General features: G+C 54.0%; 7 protein-coding genes across 7 annotated transcripts; 1 reads left to right on the top strand and 6 right to left on the bottom strand.

Moving 5' to 3' along the window:
• Nucleotides 1–23: 23 nt before the first annotated feature.
• J7T55_001960 (uncharacterized protein) lies at nt 24–559 on the bottom strand (the record flags this gene model as incomplete). Its single annotated transcript, XM_053142876.1, has 2 exons — nt 24–68; nt 131–559. The coding sequence occupies 2 exons, from the start codon at nt 557–559 to the stop codon at nt 24–26; spliced, it is 474 nt and encodes a 157-aa protein (XP_052994412.1).
• A 977-nt stretch (nt 560–1536) lies between these two features.
• J7T55_001959 (endosomal spry domain) lies at nt 1537–2829 on the bottom strand (the record flags this gene model as incomplete). The annotated part of the gene is made up of 1 exon (XM_053142875.1): nt 1537–2829. The coding sequence occupies one exon, from the start codon at nt 2827–2829 to the stop codon at nt 1537–1539; it is 1293 nt and encodes a 430-aa protein (XP_052994411.1).
• Nucleotides 2830–4006: 1177 nt separating this feature from the next.
• J7T55_001958 (uncharacterized protein) lies at nt 4007–4489 on the top strand (the record flags this gene model as incomplete). The annotated part of the gene is made up of 1 exon (XM_053142874.1): nt 4007–4489. One exon carries the CDS (start codon nt 4007–4009, stop codon nt 4487–4489), a length of 483 nt encoding a protein of 160 aa, XP_052994410.1.
• Nucleotides 4490–5468: 979 nt separating this feature from the next.
• Nucleotides 5469–7225, bottom strand: J7T55_001957 (uncharacterized protein; the record flags this gene model as incomplete). The annotated part of the gene is made up of 2 exons (XM_053142873.1): nt 5469–5535; nt 5610–7225. The coding sequence occupies 2 exons, from the start codon at nt 7223–7225 to the stop codon at nt 5469–5471; spliced, it is 1683 nt and encodes a 560-aa protein (XP_052994409.1).
• A 3749-nt stretch (nt 7226–10974) lies between these two features.
• On the bottom strand, nt 10975–12426 carry J7T55_001956 (Arsenical-resistance protein Acr3; the record flags this gene model as incomplete). The annotated part of the gene is made up of 4 exons (XM_053142872.1): nt 10975–11631; nt 11691–11777; nt 11840–11982; nt 12048–12426. 4 exons carry the CDS (start codon nt 12424–12426, stop codon nt 10975–10977), a joined length of 1266 nt encoding a protein of 421 aa, XP_052994408.1.
• A 1240-nt stretch (nt 12427–13666) lies between these two features.
• On the bottom strand, nt 13667–14554 carry J7T55_001955 (endonuclease/Exonuclease/phosphatase; the record flags this gene model as incomplete). Its single annotated transcript, XM_053142871.1, has 1 exon — nt 13667–14554. The coding sequence occupies one exon, from the start codon at nt 14552–14554 to the stop codon at nt 13667–13669; it is 888 nt and encodes a 295-aa protein (XP_052994407.1).
• Nucleotides 14555–16943: 2389 nt separating this feature from the next.
• On the bottom strand, nt 16944–17969 carry J7T55_001954 (uncharacterized protein; the record flags this gene model as incomplete). Its single annotated transcript, XM_053142870.1, has 1 exon — nt 16944–17969. The coding sequence occupies one exon, from the start codon at nt 17967–17969 to the stop codon at nt 16944–16946; it is 1026 nt and encodes a 341-aa protein (XP_052994406.1).
• Nucleotides 17970–19224: the final 1255 nt, after the last annotated feature.

Here is a 19224-nt window from a genome sequence, read left to right as displayed (position 1 = left end):
TTGCAGAGACGTTGTAGAATGATTCAGTTCGTGAGGCATTCTCCTCCCAGGGCCCCGTCAACATTGCTCTGAAATAGGAAGAGGCTAATATCAAGTGTCTTGATGAAAGTCGGAATCGCACTTGAGAGACTTCGTTGCTGACAACTTCATCGCCTTCAGACAGCATCTGTCTGGGCCCCACTGTTTCTGAGACTTCTGATGCCTCTGATGCTTGCTCCACCGACAAGTTGGACAGGCCGACTAACACCTGAGGCTCCACAGGCACCTCTGGCATATCTTGTTGAAATGTTTCGAACTGGTCTGCTGGCACCTCCTCCACCACAGGAGCATCAACTCCGAATCCGAATTGGTCGACTGGTTCAGCTTGCTCTGTTTCCATCCATGCCGGATCAAACAGACGGTACCCCGATAAATGCTCACTCTTGGGCACAGGTGGTGGAGGTCGTGGTAGCTCCCAATGCTCGTCCTCTCCCCAGACAGCGAACGGCTCATTAGGGTTCCGGAGGGTAAGGAGCACGTCTCCTCCTGCATCCAGGTCATGATCAAACTTGAGTCCCATGATTGCCCCTCAAATCGAAATCGAAATTGTGTGTTGACTCAAGATTCTGAACAGAACTGGTCAACCGTTCGGAAGTAGCAGTAGATATTGCGAAGGAGGGGGGAGGGGCGCAGCGCCAACAGACGTGTCCCTGCATCTACGTAACCGCGGCGCTTATGTTGTGTGGCCTGAGGCCTGGTGGGCGCTTCGATGCATGATGCGTCTGCCACACCTTGAAAGAGGATTGTTGACAAAGGGGTTGCCTTAGTCTAGGATAAAACGTGAGATTGTCACCAGTTCATGTCTCAATTGCCATTCATGTGTCATTATGGAGAATGAAGTCTGTCGAGGTTGCTATACTATACGGCCTATTTCATCGACTATTCGAATCCTCGAGCCTGCAAACCTCTAATCTAGCACATACTCACTCGTAGCAGGGCACCAGACCCGAGTGACTGACTGACAGAAACATTCAGGCGGGCAGGCAGGCCAAATAGATTTGCATCCAAAACTCTCATTCTTCTTGTTCGAACAGCTACCACGGCAAGACAGTGTAGGAGGCTGTAAAAGTCGCGAGCGGGTACCCTACGAAGGGTAAAATTTGATCAGGGAGATTAGAAGTCGGTCTTATTCTTTTGATTGTTTACATTATGTTGACAATGCTGCTCGATTCTCCCAGTGAACAAACGCCATGAAGGTCGTTATGACCAAGTCAGGTTGATTCGCCCGACGACACAAAGGAGATGTACCAATCCCTCATAAAACCCTTGCCGACCCTGTCTTCTTCCATATCATTTGCTCTCGTCACGCATACCGATCTATCCACCATGTGCTCGAAGAACAGACATGCATGGCAGAGCCCTTCGCGCGTTCTTTCGTAAAATTTAATTCGTATCCGTCACAGCAACCTCCCCACCCTGTGGTATCTCGTCACTGCTCTGCTGCGGGCCAGGCGGCTCTGCAGGGGCACCCAAGACGTACCGCAACAGCGAGAGTGCCTACCTCTCCCGTCTGTAACCAGCACCGCCTCTCCTCTTCCTCTTCTCCTCGGCATAGTCCCTCACGTCCGTGCCTCCAACGGAGGACCCGGCACCAGAGTCAGACAGGCCGGGGATGACGTGGCGGTAGGACTTGGTGCCGACCTCGCTGCCGACCTCGCTCTCGGTCCAGCTGCCGGGGATCCTAGTCTCGACCTCGTCGCTGCCGCCGTAGGTGCTCGGCGCCATGGGGGTACCCTCATCGACGCGGTTGTTCTGCTGCCAGGAGAAATTGCGCCTGTGAGATGAGGACGCGCCTGCCGCAGAGGAGGCTGCGGCGCGGCCTCTCTCCTGAAGCTTCTTGGCCTCGGCCCGGATGCGCTCAGTCTCGCGCGAATCACGCTTGTCGGCCGTCGAGTAGACCTTGCGGATGCCGCTGGACTTCTTAGGCTTCTCGGGGGTGCGGTCGTGGTCGTTCATGAGCTCCGAGGTGACTGTGCTCTCCGTGTACCCGCCCCGGGAGGACTCGGTCGGGTTCGTTGAGCCGTCCCACTGGCTGGAGTCGCTCTCTTTGTTGATGCCGCCAACACGTGCTGGCTTCTCATGTCGGTAGTTGCGCAGGTACTGTTCAGCCTCGGCCTCGGCATCCTCGTCGATGACTCCACCCTCCTCAGCGATCTTACGCGCGCGCTTGCGCTCCTTACTGCGCTTCAGCTCTTCCTTCTCGCGGCGCTTCTCTTCACGCCTGCGCTCCCTGTCACGCTCCTTTTGCTCGCGCTTCTTGCGCCTCTTCTCCCGCCCGGCGTAATCGCTCACGCCGCCAGTAATGCCAGTAATACCGGTCGTGGCGCTGACGACAGTAGTGGCGTCCTCGGTGCTACCGTCGTCAATGTCTTTATAAACACTGCCGCCGCCAAGATCGGTCGCGGTGGTGGCCCCCGACAGGGTAGTGCCGTTCGGGCCCTTGCGGCGCAGGACAGTAGACTTGTAGTCGTCCCAATCATCCTCCTTGAAGTAGAAGCCGCCATTCCTGGCCCAGAAGAAGAACCAGATGCCCACAATGATGAAGGCAGCGCCTAGCAGGCCGAAGAGAACAAATAGAAACTTGTTGTTGAAATCCTGAGGGTGGATGATGCCGGACTCGGGGTCCGGCCGAGCAGGTGCATCATCGCGAGCGAGGAGGAGGGATCGTGCAGCGAGGGGCCCGAGACTTGAGACGCCATCATGGGACTCATCTGGGTTGCGGGCCTCGAGGCTGGTAGAGAAAGCGTGGCTCAGGAGTGAGCGGGCGTAGGCACCAAATGCTGGCGCCATGTTGTCTCTGGTGGAAGCCGGCCCGCTTCACTGGAATTTAGGAGTGGAATGGAAATGTTGACATATGAATGGACTCTGGACTCTGGCTGGTATTAGCTGGTAGACCAGCCAAGGTCAGATGGCGTGCAGAGTCTATCAGCACAGCCAGAGGATGTGCCTCTGCTACTGATGCTGCTTTGGCGTATTTCGTGACTTGAGTGTTTATTTCCGTGACAGACGGATTCGTGGGTCGTCGATGAATGAATTGATCGACTGATAGATAGATAGGGTGTAGATGGACGATGACAGAGGGCAAGCAATCTCGAAAGGTGCAGCGCGGTGCAGCGTGTGAGACTTGGTTGCTGTGGGCTGGTGGTTTTGTTCCTGTGGAAACGCGATGGCTGGGGAAAAGCGGTGGTTGGGACAGGCCCCCCCTGCACCCTGCCCACAGCAACACTCCTTCCAACCAAGAACCAGGAACACAGCACAGCTTAGTTATTTACATTGTTGTACAGCCTTGCTGATGAAATTCCTCCACTGCAGCCTGGTTATGATCCTGCTGCATCCATCATCCACCATGATCCTGGGGTGTGTGCCTGGTCGTTGGTGTTGATGCTTGATGTCAACAACCGACGTCATCGCCTCGGGTATTGGCGAGACAACACGCACTGACTTGACTACCACCTACCACACTAGACTGGCATATCCATTTATCCATTTGGCCCCCACGTTTCTCATCCTGACAGCTCGGAAAGGGGGGCCGTCCCGAACCACCAGCTCGACTCAAAGAGGTCGAAGCTCGGAGCTCAACGCCCATCAGTCAGAGGGTGTCTCGTTATCAATCACTCAACCACCTAACCCTGCGAGACTCGAGACGTGACATGAGTAACAAGAGATGACACTGCTGCCAGAGAGACAGCTTCAGTTGGGTACAGAGTCAGTCAGTCAGCCCAGACTCTCACAGAGCCGTTATTGGCTCACGCACTCCCCAGAGGCGCCGAGTGAGCTGCGAACATGTGGCATGGGGCATTTTCACATAAATGGCTCAGGTACCATCCAGGATCACTCGACACAATGCTGCCACATGTAAGTACCTGTTGTACCGAGCTGTCATTCCGTACGACACACACATGCCCAAAGATCAGTCAATCAAATCAGATCTTACCAACAACCGCGTCTACTGCCAACACGAGGCAAGATGCCGCCTGTTTCAGGCCTGTGTCAAGCAGCCCTCGTGGCTGCCGAGGACCCAACAGCATTAAAGCCTATGCCAGGTAGGGAGCTCGGTGTTGACCCAAGTATCCGGGGAACCAGCGGAGTTCCGCCGGCTCGTCCCAACTCATCAGCCCAGCCCAGCCCAGCCCAACACTGGGATCCGCACCACTCTCCGGACAGCTGGGAGACGACTACCCAGATCGGCAAGCCATCACATCTCGCAGGTGGTGGAGCAGTTGACGAGCCTCGGCTGGTGACGAGAAAAGCATACCGCATGCATTCCCACCACTCTTGCAACTCTGGACGAAACCTCGAGCTCAGGGATGCTGTTAGAAACACGACCTGCTTGTTTCGGGTTACCTCCATCGTGGGGCAGAGAGGCAGAGATGCACGACATCGGTGGGTCCGCGGCAGAGACGGAGGTGCGGCCACGGCTACACGGGGAGACGGAGACAGATATCCGTGACCAGTCAGTCTAACACTTGTGCATGAATGTTCTCAATCTGCGTGTGGATTCGTTGAGCATCTAAATGGGAGCATTTGGTTGCGAACATTGGTAGATGGCTAGTTGTAATGGTGTATAGCATACGAAGATATATCGTAACACACGTCAGGAGTACGGCCGGACTGCCTCGATCCTGCGGCCTCCGCCATAACGATTCCGGAAATGCCCTCTGTTCCAGGTATTATTCCTTTCCTTGGCCTGCTTATAGCAGACGGCACGGATATCCGTAGGTCCCAAAATATCTCAGAATCCATGTCCGCGCCTGTGCTGGAACTCACCCTGATCCGGAAAGACGACCTATAACATCACCGCAGACTCGGACTGTGCCAGACCAGGTTTGACAGCATTCAAGAAATCCTTAGAAGTAGTGTAATATATACGAGAAAAATAGACCTTTGATGATATAGCACTGCAAACATCGAACAGGTAACCAGTGGAGGTAGTCTCTGTCTTCCCTGCGCCAAATCCCTGCCAGCGCGAAAAGGAAAGCCCACTTTCAGTGCCTCCATCGTACATACACAAGCCAGCTCTGACAGCGCGTCGTCGCCACATGACTCTCGAGGATACACGTCCAGTGCACAGAACACAAAAGTAGCGAAGAAAAAGTAAGGTCCAGGAATACAAGGGCTAAAAGCGGATGTATGACAAGACGGGAAGGGTATCTCTGCTCAGCAGCCATTTTGCGCTTTCCCAGGCACACAGAAACGATTCGCTGTACCAAGAGGAAGTAACCCGGCGGCGCCGTCCACCGACACCAGTCGGCCAGGGCCGAAGAAAATGTATCCACAATATCGTAGCTCATATAACAAACGTCAGACAATGTCGCTCGCTTAGATCATCCAATCCAACTCGAATCATCAACATGGCAGTAAATTCCGCAATAAGGAGAAAGAAGGAAAGGGGAAAAGATATGCCTCGCTCAAATGTTCGTCATCAATATTTAATCATCATCGTCGTCGTCATCGTCGTCATCATCGTTCTCATCATGTGCGTCACAAGCGTCTTCGCTGCTCATGTGCACCATCAAATCTGGTAAGGGTAGGGAGAGTACGGCGCGTGTGGTATCGGCATGGGCATGTACGGATTCCCGTAGTAGTCCGTCTGGGGTGGAGGAGGCGGTGGGCCGTGATGCGCAAAGCCGCGCGAGTGCGATCCTGCCCGGGAGCCTGTTCGGACGCGCCCCTGGGGTCGCTCGAACCTCGCCGTGCGAGTGTCATCGGCATAGGCCGTGGAAGCGTTTTCGCTCCCGCCTCGCGAGTTCCTGTCGCTGCCATTTGTGCGGATGGCGATCTCGGCCCCGTCCTTGATGTCCAGCTGGGCGTTGCCTATGGTCAGGGAACCCATGCCCTTGACGAAGATGGTCATGTCATCGTTGTCCATGCTGTTCCTCGTGGCTGCGGAGCGCCCGTAGCCGCTCTCCCCCCTGCTGCCTGAGCTTTTGGTGCTCCTGCTTGGAGTTTTGTTGATTTTACGCAGGGAGTCGGCTGTCAGGATGTTCGTTGGCCCGTCCACATCCTCCTGGTACTGCATTGCCGACTTGTACTTGTCCTCGATTTCCAGATCCGTCGACTGCCTGCGTGCTCCGTATTGGGAGTTTCGTCGACTCCGCCTGCCAGCTACCTCGGCGTAGCCATGTCCTATGTCATAAACTGTGGAGTCGATGCTTGGACGACGGACTGGATGAGGATATCGCTCAAGTGGCGATACACCACTGTAGAGAGAATCATCCCCGTCGAGGGACTCATCGTCGTACAGTGATCCAACGGATGCAATCGACCGCCGTTTTGGAGCCGGCGGTGCGTAAGCTGACGATGCCTGTGGGCGCATTGTACTGGGCCGCGCCGGGGGAGGCATACGAACGCGATCTGCATCCTGCCTCGTAGACCTCCTCCTGGTTAGAGACGGCCTGCGTACAAGAGCGCCGCCATGTTCCTGGTCATCATACTCTGGGTTGTAATCGATGATATGGCGGCCCATGGCTGACCGCGGGCGAAGCGGGTCATAACCGAATCGGGCTGCCAAGGGATCCTGGCTATTGAGATAGTCTACTGGTGCTTGAGTAAACTGCTGTGGTGGTGGCGGTGCAAAGGGAGAATGGTACTGAGGAGCACTTGGTGGCGGGTAAGGCGCCTGAGGTGGAAAGGATGTACCCAGGGCGGGATGAGGTTGTTGCCAGTACCTTGCGTTCGACTGCGGTGGCTTGGACGGTGCGCCGTAGTAACTGGACGGCCGTTGGTTCGCAGTGTATGCCCTCGGACGCGACGAAGTGGCGGCAGCAGTAAGGATTGGACTGGTAGCAGTGGGACTGATGCCGTAGAAGGTGGACTGCTCCTGTGACCTTCTCGTTGCAGATGTGTGAAGGTTGGGGAGAGTCTTGGACGACTTCGCACTGGGCCTGACAGGAGCATGTGTGACCGTTTTCTTGCTCGATGGCCTGTCCTTGTCCCGAGGCTTTGTCTTGGGCTTCCTGGATTCCCTCCTGAGCGGGCTGTTAGGTTGGGTAGTAGACTCGGAGTCGGTGTGAACGTGGGTGGGGTTTGGCGACGACGACGTCCCCCTGGTCAGCGTGTGATTCCTTGTCCGTGAGACGTTGGCTGCCTCTTTCATGTTAGGCGGTGCTGTGGAGACATATGTCCTCGTGTCGTCGATAGGGTTCCCATCGTCATCAGCCTCCTCCATGTATGCCCTGGTAGCCATGGTCGGTGACGGGTTGTGCCTGAATAGTTCGATCAAGATATCACTTGTCGAGTCATGGATGTATCTCGGATTGGGACAGGCCTGACCGCACTTGGTTTGTTGATGTTGACTGCTTGTCTCGGTAGTGGTGGCTCAATCGCTGGGGCAGTGCGGCTCTGGTGTGAGTAATCGTTAGGCCAAGTCGGGTCGGGACAACGAGCCAAAGACGGTCGACTCATCCGAGTGGAGCCGAGTGGGAACCGTGGTAAAGAGCTCGCAGATTGCTCGAAGGTAATGGATGCTCAGGCTTGAACGACGGAAATGGCGAGGAGATGGTAGATGGCATATGATGAACACGCAGGCAATAGAGTCACAACGGGACTGTCTGGGAAATATAAAAAAAGATGTCGGGTGGAAAAGACCGGGGGCGGCTACTGGCGAGTTTTATTGTGCGCTCAATGCAACGCTCACTGTGTCCGTCCGTCTGTCTCTTTTTCTGGGGAGGGTGTGGGAGATGAAAAATGGCAGGGGTAAGAAGTGCATGTCGTGGAGGACATGGTGGGGAAACAAGGCGAGTCAAAGTGGGCGGCGGGTGTGGGCCGTGATGAGCAGCGGGTGTGCCTTTTGGAATTCTTGGTAAACCCCCGTCACCACCACTACAACACAACACACACACACCCCTCCCTTCCAGAGCAGAATCTCAGGGCTGAAGGAGAACGAATGGAAGGGGTGCGACGTGAGACCTACAGTAGAGGGCGGGAACGGTTGGCCGGGTGCCAGATGCTCAGATGCGGCAAGGCGCGATGCCACACTTCTGCCAGAAGCTTGGTGCAGCCCTTACTGAAGTGTTTCTCTCTCTCTGACCCTCCCCTCCTACAAGATTTTATTAGACTTGACTGCCCTGTGCCTGTGGTGCACCCTCCCGTCCTCATTTTGTTGATGGCAAATGCTGACAACACGCCACTGCATGACACAACCTGAATGTCGCGAACACCTCGTCCATCGTGGTCCGTTCCTCTTGCACATGCTACGGACCTTCTCCAAGGCTGGCTCTGGGGCTGCGATGGGGCTGTCCTGACAAACCCTGCCCCTGCTCTAGGCTACAGGCATGATGGACCAAGATCCAGATGTCCGGGATGTGGAGCCCGGAAACAACGAGGATCCCCGGGTTCTCAGTCACAGGATCATGAGGAGGACGTCTTCGATGCACGTACAGATGCACCTTCGCGCAGCTGCTTATCGTCAGGCCCCAACCTTAGGCCTGCCTGCTTCCCGGCTCGTGCTCGTTGGTCTTCCGGCCCTGCCCACTCAGTGGAGCCAGAACATGCCGACATGTCGATGTTTTTCCAGCCATGAGAGGATGCTTCGAGATCTGATGAGAGCATGTTGGTGGTGTGGGCATAAATGGCGTTCATACAGCCAACAGAACAGCCAGAAATAAAGCACACAAGCCCGGCGTCAAATAAAACACCAACAAATTGAGGAGACACTCAGCTGTGGAAGCCATTGGGCCGTGCCGAGGACGACGCGTGAATGGGTGGCAGAGGACAGACCGGCGTCCAAAATCCCATCCTACCCTATTCTCAGTGGGCGTTGGCCTAGACCTCTCAGTGCCTCTCGTCCCTCGCCATTCTCTAGGTGGCAGCGGCAAAAGTCGGGCCTGAAGATGCGGCTCAACAAAAACTCCGTGGGCTGGATCAAGACCGTGGCCAGAAGAAGACACGAACAATCCTGCCCATGTCAAATGACGCCGCCCTGCAGCATGCAGCAACACTGCCATTGGAGCCGTTCCACCACGATGCAGAAATTTCGCACCTCATGCAACCTCGTGCAGGATGACTCCTTGGCCAACGAACGCCCACGGTTCGCACTCTTGAGCAACTGCATCAGTCGTGCGAGTGCTAGTCTGGCAGATAATTCAGCATGTCTTGCTACGGCTCATATCGGAAGGTGAGAAAGACAAGGTTTCGCAGCAAGTCGCTGCAGTCTTACTTCGCCGACTTCGCGATAGACTTCTCGCCGATCCTGGCAGCGGCACCAATAATGAGCGATTCTATGTCAGCAATTGACTATGCTATCTTCTTCCAGATCCGTGGCGAACACATGCTGACTTTTGAGCATTTGCCCCGACCCATCAGCAACTTCGGCACTTGGGCCCTGTTTTTACCACAAACATGAAGGAGTTCGGCTTGTTGCAATTGTAAGTTGCTCTATACAGGCTTTCCTCCGCTCACTCATGACTGGCAGTCTGTGTTATTGTCCGCCAAACGTGAGCTTTGGGATGGCAAACCAAGGATGCGCGATTGCACAGAGAGACGGCCCCATCGATAGCTCGACCTGCCGCATCTCACAATGGAGAAGCTCGCGAATCATGTGCAGCTTACAATATGCTGCACATGCTGCACCAGCGGCCGTACCTGTGTCTCCTATCACGGGCCCGATCCAATGCAAACCCCCGCGTCCCACAGCCTCCACAACGACGCATCCGGCAGCTCTATCTCGTCCTGTCGCCGTGGTTGGGTGCAACCTCGACTGCAAGTCAGAAGGTGGCTCAGCTTCTGAGGGTTCACTGGCCCGACCTCCCTGCAGACAATGCATGAATGCAACCTGCAACCCCCAGGGTCGATTGTTGTCCCTTCCGGATAGGGGCCGAACTTGGTCTGCTGGCTGGCCCGGGAGAACGGTTCGGAGCTCCAATAGCAGCACGTTAGGTGCACACCTTCACGACACCGGTGACGACATGGAGAAACACGTTGTCGGTCTTCACAGGCCTGGTCAGTCCACCGTGTTTCCCCAGGTCGTCTGATCGGAACAAACCCCACAGATGCAGTTTGCCGTCCTGATACTGCTGTCAGACCACGACACGCCCGGCGTCTCCGGGCCGTGACCGGGGCGGGCCTGTTCTCATCCTTGACTATGGGTGCGAATGAGGCTCAAAATCCCAAGACAAGCTCGCAGAACGTACGATGCCCCCCGCTTGCTGTCCTTGGCTGTTCATTCGTGCAAGCAGTCGCATCGCAGTGGACACTAGCAAGCAGTTGAGCCGCGGCCTTTTCCCCAAGTGAAGTGGCCGTGGTGATGAGAGGTGACTGGTCGGTCGTGAGTAGATCTGAATGAATTTGATGCAGGCGAGATGATGGTTTGCGTTCAACAGGAGCACTACTGTCGCTCCAAGCTCCACACCGCCCTTTCTCCATGGGAACCGTTCCCTGCGCCGCTACCTTGGTCATCACTCGGGCAACTACTTTTGAGCCCGCGCTAAGTCGATGGCGACATAGATATGTCGCAGAGACCACCTTGAGGCCAGAGTCTCGAAATGTGTTCAGGTCGCTTATAGGTCTTGACCTATTGCCACACCGATTTCCATTTTGACCAGAGTGCTCCTCTGGGTACATATTACAATATGAAGACATGGTTTTGTTGTGTGAAGAGACGAGGCGATGTACTTCTCGAGCAGATGCGCCGTAACATGCCCAGCGGGGCTTTGAGCCCGGAGAAAAGTTTTTGTGTGTTTTAAGGTACCAAAGAAGAACAGCAAATGCACAGATCTCTCGGTGATCGAATTTAAAGCCAGGCGGTAGGCCCGCATCTGGACATGAGCATCGAGTGCTCATCCTTGATTAAACAGTCCAAACCCTTCTTGCGCTGCGAATATATCAAGAGAGGCATATCGTCATACAAAAGCGACATGGTTCTAAGTGGTTCGAGCATGTGTAAGATATCTGCTTTCTCTTCTTTCTTGTCTTCGCCTACTTCCTTCAGCCCATCCTTTACGCCCTGAATTGCCACTTTCTCGATACCAATCGGACCAGATATACAAGTGTGATCAGCATAGGGACCTCGATCAGTGGTCCCACACTCGAAGCAAGCGCCTGCTGGCTATCCGGCCCAAAGGCCGCGACCGCAATGGCAATGGCCAGCTCAAAATTGTTGCTAGCGGCTGTAAAGCTCTGTGTCGCCGAGAGCGAGTAGGCGAAGCCGATGCGGCGCGATAGCCAGAGAGTCAAGAAGAAGATGATGACGAAGTAGACGATGAGTGGCGCAGCAACGCGGACCACCGATACGATCTGCTGTACGACCTGGCGGCCTTGAGAAGCAAATAGGACGAGGATGGTGTATAGGAGACCGATGAGTGACCACGGAGACAAAAAATGCATGAACACCTCGTTGTACCACCGCGAGCTGCCGAGCCTGCGGACGAGGAAACGGGTCATGATTGCAGCGCCGAGGGGGATGCCTAGGAAGACGGCAATGCTCGTGGCGACTGTTGTGTAAGATATGCCCTGGGCTGCAGACCCTCCACTGATTATGCTTAGGAAGAAGACAGCCATTGGAGCGTAGAGGACCATTTGAAGGAACGAGTTGATCGCCACAAGAATAGCGCAGTATTCTGAATCGCCGCCAGCCAGTCCGTTCCATATCAAGACCTTGACAATATTGGGTTATTATAGGGGAAGAATAATAGTAGTAGGTGTGCTATACGTACCATAGCGATGCATCTTGCAAGTCCGACGAGGATGAGACCCTCTCGCAATCCGTCCTCGTCTGGAAGGAAAGCCCAAGCCAGACCAAGCTGACGGATGTGTGATTAGCTGTCGTATACGTAACGACAAACAGGAAGATAGAACTACGCACCATAAGGAACGGGGCCACAATCCAATTGACGAATACACTAAAGGCAATTTGCTTCCAGATTTCGCGGTGCGCGAGAACACGGTGCAACGACTCGTAACGCACTTTGCATAGGATTGGGTACATCATGACGAGTAGACCGATGGCTAGAGGGCAGTCAGAAGACACTTCTATACTTGTCCCTTCATTGCACCGATTCTGGAGCACTCACCAATTGGAACGGACACATTGTTGAATTTTCCCTTCTGCAGAGCCGGACCAATGTTCGGGACGAAGTTGCCCAGAATGATGCCGAAAGCCATGGCAAGAAATATCCAAAGGGCCAGCAGCCTGTCAAGCCAGCCCAGAGCCTTGAAAGCAGAACCGCTGTTCTCTGCCCATGGTTTTGACGTGGCAGGATCGTCGACCTGTTCTTTTCCGTTCCCTGCCTGTGTGATGCCTCGTTCGATATCATCAGATTTACTCTGCCCTTTGGGCTTGTCAAGTAGATTGGGGTTGTCTCGGTTCTCGATCGGTTGTGTTTCATCGGCAACCGTAATTGCACCAGACCCTGTAGGACATGGCGCATGAAGCTCTCGTGCGTTGAGCATTTTGTCTAAGTGAGGAATGTTTGCCCTGAAATGGAAAAGTTGGAGTGGAATCGTCTCAATTGGTGATTTGCTGCTTCTCAGGGCTTGAAGAGAAACATTTGTAGTAGAGAACTAGAAGAGCTACATATGTATGCAAGTATTGTTTAATATCCATATTGTTATGTGTTCCTAATAGGCTCAATATGCGCATCGGGATGCTTTCAAACCTTGACCAGAGCAGATGAACCAACCCCAAACAGGACAATGACATACTGCCCTTTACAGCCGATGCTCTGACTAACACGATAGGAGACAAGGAAGGACGTCGAAGCTTGGTGATTTCATGATATGAATGAACTTTTCCTCCGACCGACCCATGTCAAAGTGGACGGTGACATACCAGACAATTGCCTATTCGGGACTTGTGAGGGAGCTAATCATCTGGGAACGGCAAATCGCTCAGAAACCGCGAATAAAGCTAGATGGATCCAAGATCCACTATCTAGGTGTATCCCGCCTGCTCGTGATGATAAGTACGCAGGACTGGTGATTCCTGCCATTGCACATGACAGATCACATTCAGTATATTCGAACTGGAATCAATTGGAGCACGTGGGCATTTCAACTACATTTTCTTGCAATAACCGACAAAGTAGCCACTATTACAATTGTAAAACTAACAGGAGAAAGTCAAGTGTAATGCGGCAATGCAGGACCTCAAGTTCTTGATCTGCAACTCACCACACGCACTATGGATACGACAGGAGCCCCTTGGCACACAGCATACCCGCCTCCCCAAAACCCAAACGCGGCACCTTGCAAAAGCATAAAGAAATGAGCAGTGTCATCTTGTTTGGTGGAGTCAAGGGTTGAGAGGCTTGACAAAGAGTACATCTGTCGTATGGACGAATATGACCCCGTCAGGTGAGTTACATTTCGGATTGAGTGCTTGGTTACTTGAATCAAAACGCAAGCTGTGCGAGTTTGGTGTGTTGAAGTCCTGGATACAGTCTGAATTTCTTCCCTGGGCACGGAGTGATAATTACGATGTTTGGAAAAGACCCGCACGATTTAGTATGTGGACTTCAATTCGTTCTGGTCACGTCGCCGCGATCACTGTGTTGGGGTGTGATTACCAACTGAATATGTCACCTCGGAGAGCCCTGGGAAAAAAGATTTGTGCTTGTCTGGCTCACATGCTTACAACCCATTAGGTCCACACGAGTCGTGACACCTATCAAAGATAGCTTCGTGAAGATGCTCACATAGACGGCCGTTGTCCCTTCACCGGGATCTCCATGTCAGCCACCACTGCGCGGTGATCCGAGATAAACACACCATCATCGAAACGATTGGCCAAGACCCCGAACGTGAGGAAGTTGATGTCTGACGTATCTTTGACGAAGAGGAAGTCGATCCTCGAGGGTGACTGGTCCGGCTCATTGAATGATGTGTACGTCAACACGTTCCCATACCGCCTGTCCTCCGGAACTGTCGTCGATATGTCCGTCATCCCGGTCCCTGGTGCAGTCATGGTCTGGTATGCCTTGTCTTCAGGCGTGCTGTTGAAATCACCTCCGAGATATACCGGAGGTTTTCCCTTGCCTGACTTGTTGAACTCACCTACCCACGAGTCGGTCAGCTTCAGGATCAGCTTCGCACTCTCTTCCCGTGCTTTGAGTCCGATGTGGTCGAAGTGAGTGCTAAGTACCACGACCCTGGCACCATTCTCCCTGTGCTCAAACTGTCCCATGGTCACGATCCGAGGAAGAACTGCGTCCCAACCAGTCGATGGCTCCTCTGGAGTTGGGCTGAGCCAGTATGTCTGGCTGCGTTCACACTTCCAGGTGTCGATTTGGTAGAAGACAGGCGAGAACTCTCCCGCAGACTTGCCGTCATCTCGCCCAACTCCGATATGCGCCCAGGTGGACCCCAACTCTTCCTGGATGTCTTCAACCTGGTTGGCCAGGGCCTCCTGGAAGGAAATGAATGCGGAACGACCGACAGTGTTAAACCGGAGCTGCGTGCCGAGTTTAGGGCGCCGAACCTTCCAGAGTTCCTCGTGGGGGGTCGGGGATGTGGTGGCGTAGCGGACGTTGAAAGTGATGATCCGGAGTGGAATTGTTTTCTCTAGGTCGTGCACGCCCATTGTGAAGATTAATCTCCGCGACTATATGGTAACCTTGGAATCCAGTGCCACTCTCCAAGCGAGCCTTTCGACTTTTTGGTGGTCCAATTCGATTTTGCGGACAGTTGTCTTTTGGCTGTTCTGAGAAAATTAGTGTCTTTCCTTTCAAGTCCAAATCCAAGTCCGAAATCAGTATGAGATGTTCGAGACACAGTGAACAACTTTTCAGAACATTTCCGCCGTAGAAGTCTCATCACGACAATGGCTGATGACTTCAGGAGGGGTCTCATGTTACCGGGCATCTGGACATACACGTACACGCTTAGTGAGCTTTTTCCTTCCACTGACTTCAGTTTTCTTGCCTTGTATCTTGTGAGTTCAATTGATAATGAAGAAGTGGAAGAAAACAAACTGTATTGTCAACTCTTGCCGCGTGGTCTGAGCCACGTTTGAAGCTGTGCCTGAGCTCACAGATCAGCATAATGAGGGGGCCGGGCAACGGCTTATGTAATGTGCCAACATTACCAAACTCCATGCGGCAAACCATACCTATTCCTTGTACGAGAAGCACATGGTTCAACATAAAGTAGAGATTCTGATCAAACAGCACATAGAAGTCGAGAAAATTTCGGTTGTATTTGACAATGCACCCATCTTCACCGCGGAAGCGCAAAGCTCGCTCACGAAGAGTGCCCATTGGACCGTCGAGCAACTAGTATGACGGGTCGCCCGGTCACCTATGGCTGTCTTTGGTAATACTTATTGATTATGGCTTGCAATGTGAATGAAAAGCAAAAACAATATATTAGGAAGCAGCCACCTACACGCAGCTATGAGGGAGGAGCGTCTATCGAGTAAAAGCATCTTCAAGCCTACCTCTAAAACAACATGCAGCAATCGGCAGCGCCCAAGAATGTGTGTCCTGTGCGATGGCGGCACAAGCCGAATTGGCCAGTGACTCAAACCTGATATAAACAGCCGCACGAGGAATTCCAAGTCAAAGTGCTTTGGAAGTATTTTTGGGCACACTTGTTTGATATGAGCGCCTAGCCGGTAAGGTACCTACTCAGGTATCCGTGTCATTTGTAATCATCTCATGGGGTGGCCTCGAGCAGTTGGCTACAGAGGAAATTGGATGCACCTAGACCCTCTGAGCATGGATTGGTAGTTATACGACCAGGGTCGCCAACTCGGGCCGGGATGAAGGTTTGGGGGGGGGGGGAGGATTGTGACAATGCGGGAGGAGCGCATGCTGAGAAAGTCACATGTCAGTAAGCTGAGTAGAGAACCAGTAAGGTGACGATGAATACGGCGGATTAGCAGGCAACTATTTAATCCCACAAAAGCGTCTTATGAAAATAACATTTCAAATTAGCTCTGGCAATCAATATCTGTCCAAAACTTTGTGGCGTGCTTCATGAGGTTATCGGACCGGGGTGCGTGAGATCCTGCACCCCATAGTCACAGGCGCGGTGGAGGAGGCTGAGCTTGGCGAGAAAGGGTCAGCACTATCTACCTTGGCTAGCTCCTTAAGGCCAGACTTGCTTGATGTGTGTGTCGAAACTTCTGGCGTTGGGGATGCCAGTCAGTGCCAATCTGGAAAGGCCTGCAGGATGCAGGGTAGGAAATGGATAGAGGCTAACAGGTAAGGTGGTAGCGGTCAGCTGAGTTAGTGAGCTGATTTGAGGCGGCTCCCTTTCCCTTTTGGGGAAAAGCTTTATATCTAAGGATCATCGAGGGATATACTAAAGTCTTCATGATGAGAAATGGCGGTAACCACTGCCACTCCTAGGGCTGAGACATGTGAGATGTAAGGGAAGAGAGTGTATGACCATGGGACTTCGCAACAATCTTGGGGTGGAGATTTTGGCGGAGATTTGGAAAAGGGGTCCAAATTTACAGCAGTGGACTACCTGGTGCATGGAACAGCAACAAAGTCGAGCGAGAACGACACGGCAAGCAGATTAAGGACTGGACTGTAGACGTTGCAAGTAAGAAGAGGCCGCGAGTTAGGTGCCTGAACGCGGCAAAGATGTTGTAAAATTATTTGCGAGAATATTACTACCATTTGACTTCCTCCTCGATATGTTGCGTGAGCAATCAATCTAGCGATGCAGTTGTAAGACGAAAGGAAAATGTATGCCACCAACAAATGAGACCATGCTCCCCCGATAATGCGTCCTCCAAAGAGATGACGATAGGAAAAATGTCGACCGTCCGCGACCCGGGCCCTCCAACCGTGTCTGAAAATGCAAGACCCGAATCACCAATGAGAAACCAACCCATGAAAGCCCTTCAAGCACCGGCCCAAATGCAAAAGACGTGAGTCCATTGTGTACCCCCGTGTCAAACGTATTCCTACAAACAGAGATGCAAAGACGGTGGCGCGCCGTCGTCGCCAACGTGTAGCTCAAGGGATGTCTGTGACAGCCAACGCAAAGCGCACCTTCTTAGCCTTGTCACCACCAGAGCTCAACTCCGTTGTCTGGCCGAGCGTGTCGACCTCGACGCTCCCCTCGCCAAACTCGCTCAGCATCTCGGCCTCGGGCTCCTCCTCGATCGACCAGACGTCCGGGCTGGGCTCGCGCCACGCCCGCGGCGACAGGCGGTTCTCGCCGCCGCCAAAGTGTCCGGCGTGCGAGGGGCCGGACCAGCTGCGTGGGCGCTGGACCAGGCGGGGCCGCCGCCCGGGCGAGGTCAGCGACCTGCCCCGGGTGGTGGGCGCGGTGGGCGGTCGGCCGACGTGGAAGGCGCCGGGCGGGAGGAGGAGGTTGTCGGTCGATGTCGTGGGACCGTGTGCCATCATCATGCCCACCCTGTCGTTCTTGTCCAGTGCCCTCTGCGCCCTGGACTTGGCGGCGGCCGCAGCCTTGCGGCTGGCGCCCTTGGACTTGGAGCTCCCGAAGTTGTGGTGGAGATTGAAGGGGGCGAGCGTGCCGTGGGGCGTGAAGCGGACATAGTCCTCGTCATCGTCATCGTCGTCGTGCTCCGTGTTAGGAGTCAGGGCCTCTGGGGAGTTCCTTGAAGGCGGCGACAGCGAGTTGGACCTCGCCTTGGGCGGTGTCGGGGATCGGATGGGCAGAGGGAGCATCTTGGGCAGCGAGGTTGGTGGCCGGCTGGGCCCTGTCAGGTCGGACGGGCTGATGCTCCTGATGGTCGGCTGGGGGTGGTGAGGGTCTTCGATGCCGGCATCGAACATTTCCATCTCCAGGTCCATGGAGTCCGTGTCGTCATCCGTGTCACCGTCATCTAGTAGGGGAGTGGGTGTGAGGAAGTAGTTGATAGGGTCGTCATCTTCGAGGGATAATTCATCCTGGTTGGAATCAATATCCATGGCTGTGTCCTCGGCCTCGATGCTCGGATGCAGACGCATCGTGGTCGGTGGCCAAGAGTCTCGCCGCGAGGTGCGGAAAGCCATCCTTGCAGTTGCTGGCATGGTGGTGGTTTGTGAAGTGATCCGTGGGAAGTGGACACTTGATAAAGGTGTTGAGGAAGACCGTTCTTGTGTGTGAACAGTCATAGATGAAATACTGTGACTTGGTGGGCTTGACGTGTCACTTTGTGCCGCCTACAGGCAACCAGTATGACAAGGCAACTTCAAAAGGCGAATAAGGGTTAAAGGGAATAAAAAAGGCAAAATGCCAACCGTCCGTAAAGAACGCGGACATTTACCGCCGGCCTCGCCGGCTCACTTGACTTGTCAGAAGAGACCGTGAGCAGTCAGATGCGATGAGGTATACCTTTCCTCCCCTCGAATAGCTGAAACAGGATGAAAGATGTCCTGTGTTTGCCAAGTCTGAGGAAACGTAAAAGGCAGAGAGATATACAAGAAGGAAAAGGTGGATTTGGACGGGGGACTGCACGGGAATATATACAAAGATGCTTGGGGTTGATACTTGAGCCACACGAACGCGCACACCACCCACACCCACCAAGTCTCATCACAGGCATCAGTAGGACTTAGAGCAAGCCAGGTAGTGTAGTGCAGGTAGGCAGGGTAGGTAGCAATAAGTGGAGCTCAGCCAAGAGACACAGTGCTGATTCAGTTGATTAGTGTGAAGTCACCACCCTTCCCAAAGCGGAAGCCTTTGGCATGGCTGCGAGGGCTGCGAGGGCTGGGACCCTGGGAGAGACGGCTGGGAAGCGAGAGAGTGGTGGTCACCGGCCAGCCGTAGATTGCAATTCACATTCCAAAGCCGGCTGGCGAACTCAGCTGGCCCGGAGGTCTCAAATCTTTTTGCGGGGCGGGCTGGGCCTCCCACGTGTGCCTCGCCAATGAGAGGCTCGAGATGAATCACCTCGACGTGCAGCTGCGCCTGCCGTGGGAATTGTGGGTGAAATCATCACGGTTGGGGGTGCGCCGCCCGAGAGCGTGAGACAGTAGTCTGCCAGATTGAAGGAGGCGCATGAAGGACGAGTCGGCCCAAAACGGCTTCCTGCGTCGTGGGGTGTGCTCCACCTGGGCAGCGACGGATATAAGACTACTACTGTGTACGCAGCATGGCGCGGACCTTGTCAATTAATTCCTCCAGAATTTAGGCCGAGTGGACGGATGATGATGGAAGAGTGATGGTGACGAGACACGATGGGGCAGGTTTATCTGATGGCTTGATAAGCACCGGGTGCGACACTTGGGTGGAGACGGGGACGGAAGAGGCCTCGCCAATTGCGCGTATGACAAAACCCCATGA

Source organism: Diaporthe amygdali (genome assembly GCF_026229845.1).
Source record: "Diaporthe amygdali strain CAA958 chromosome Unknown NODE_12_length_1037015_cov_66_201586, whole genome shotgun sequence".
NCBI lineage: Eukaryota > Fungi > Ascomycota > Sordariomycetes > Diaporthales > Diaporthaceae > Diaporthe > Diaporthe amygdali.
The sequence above is the reverse complement of the archived record's forward strand: the minus strand, read 5'-3'. Positions and strand labels throughout refer to the sequence as shown.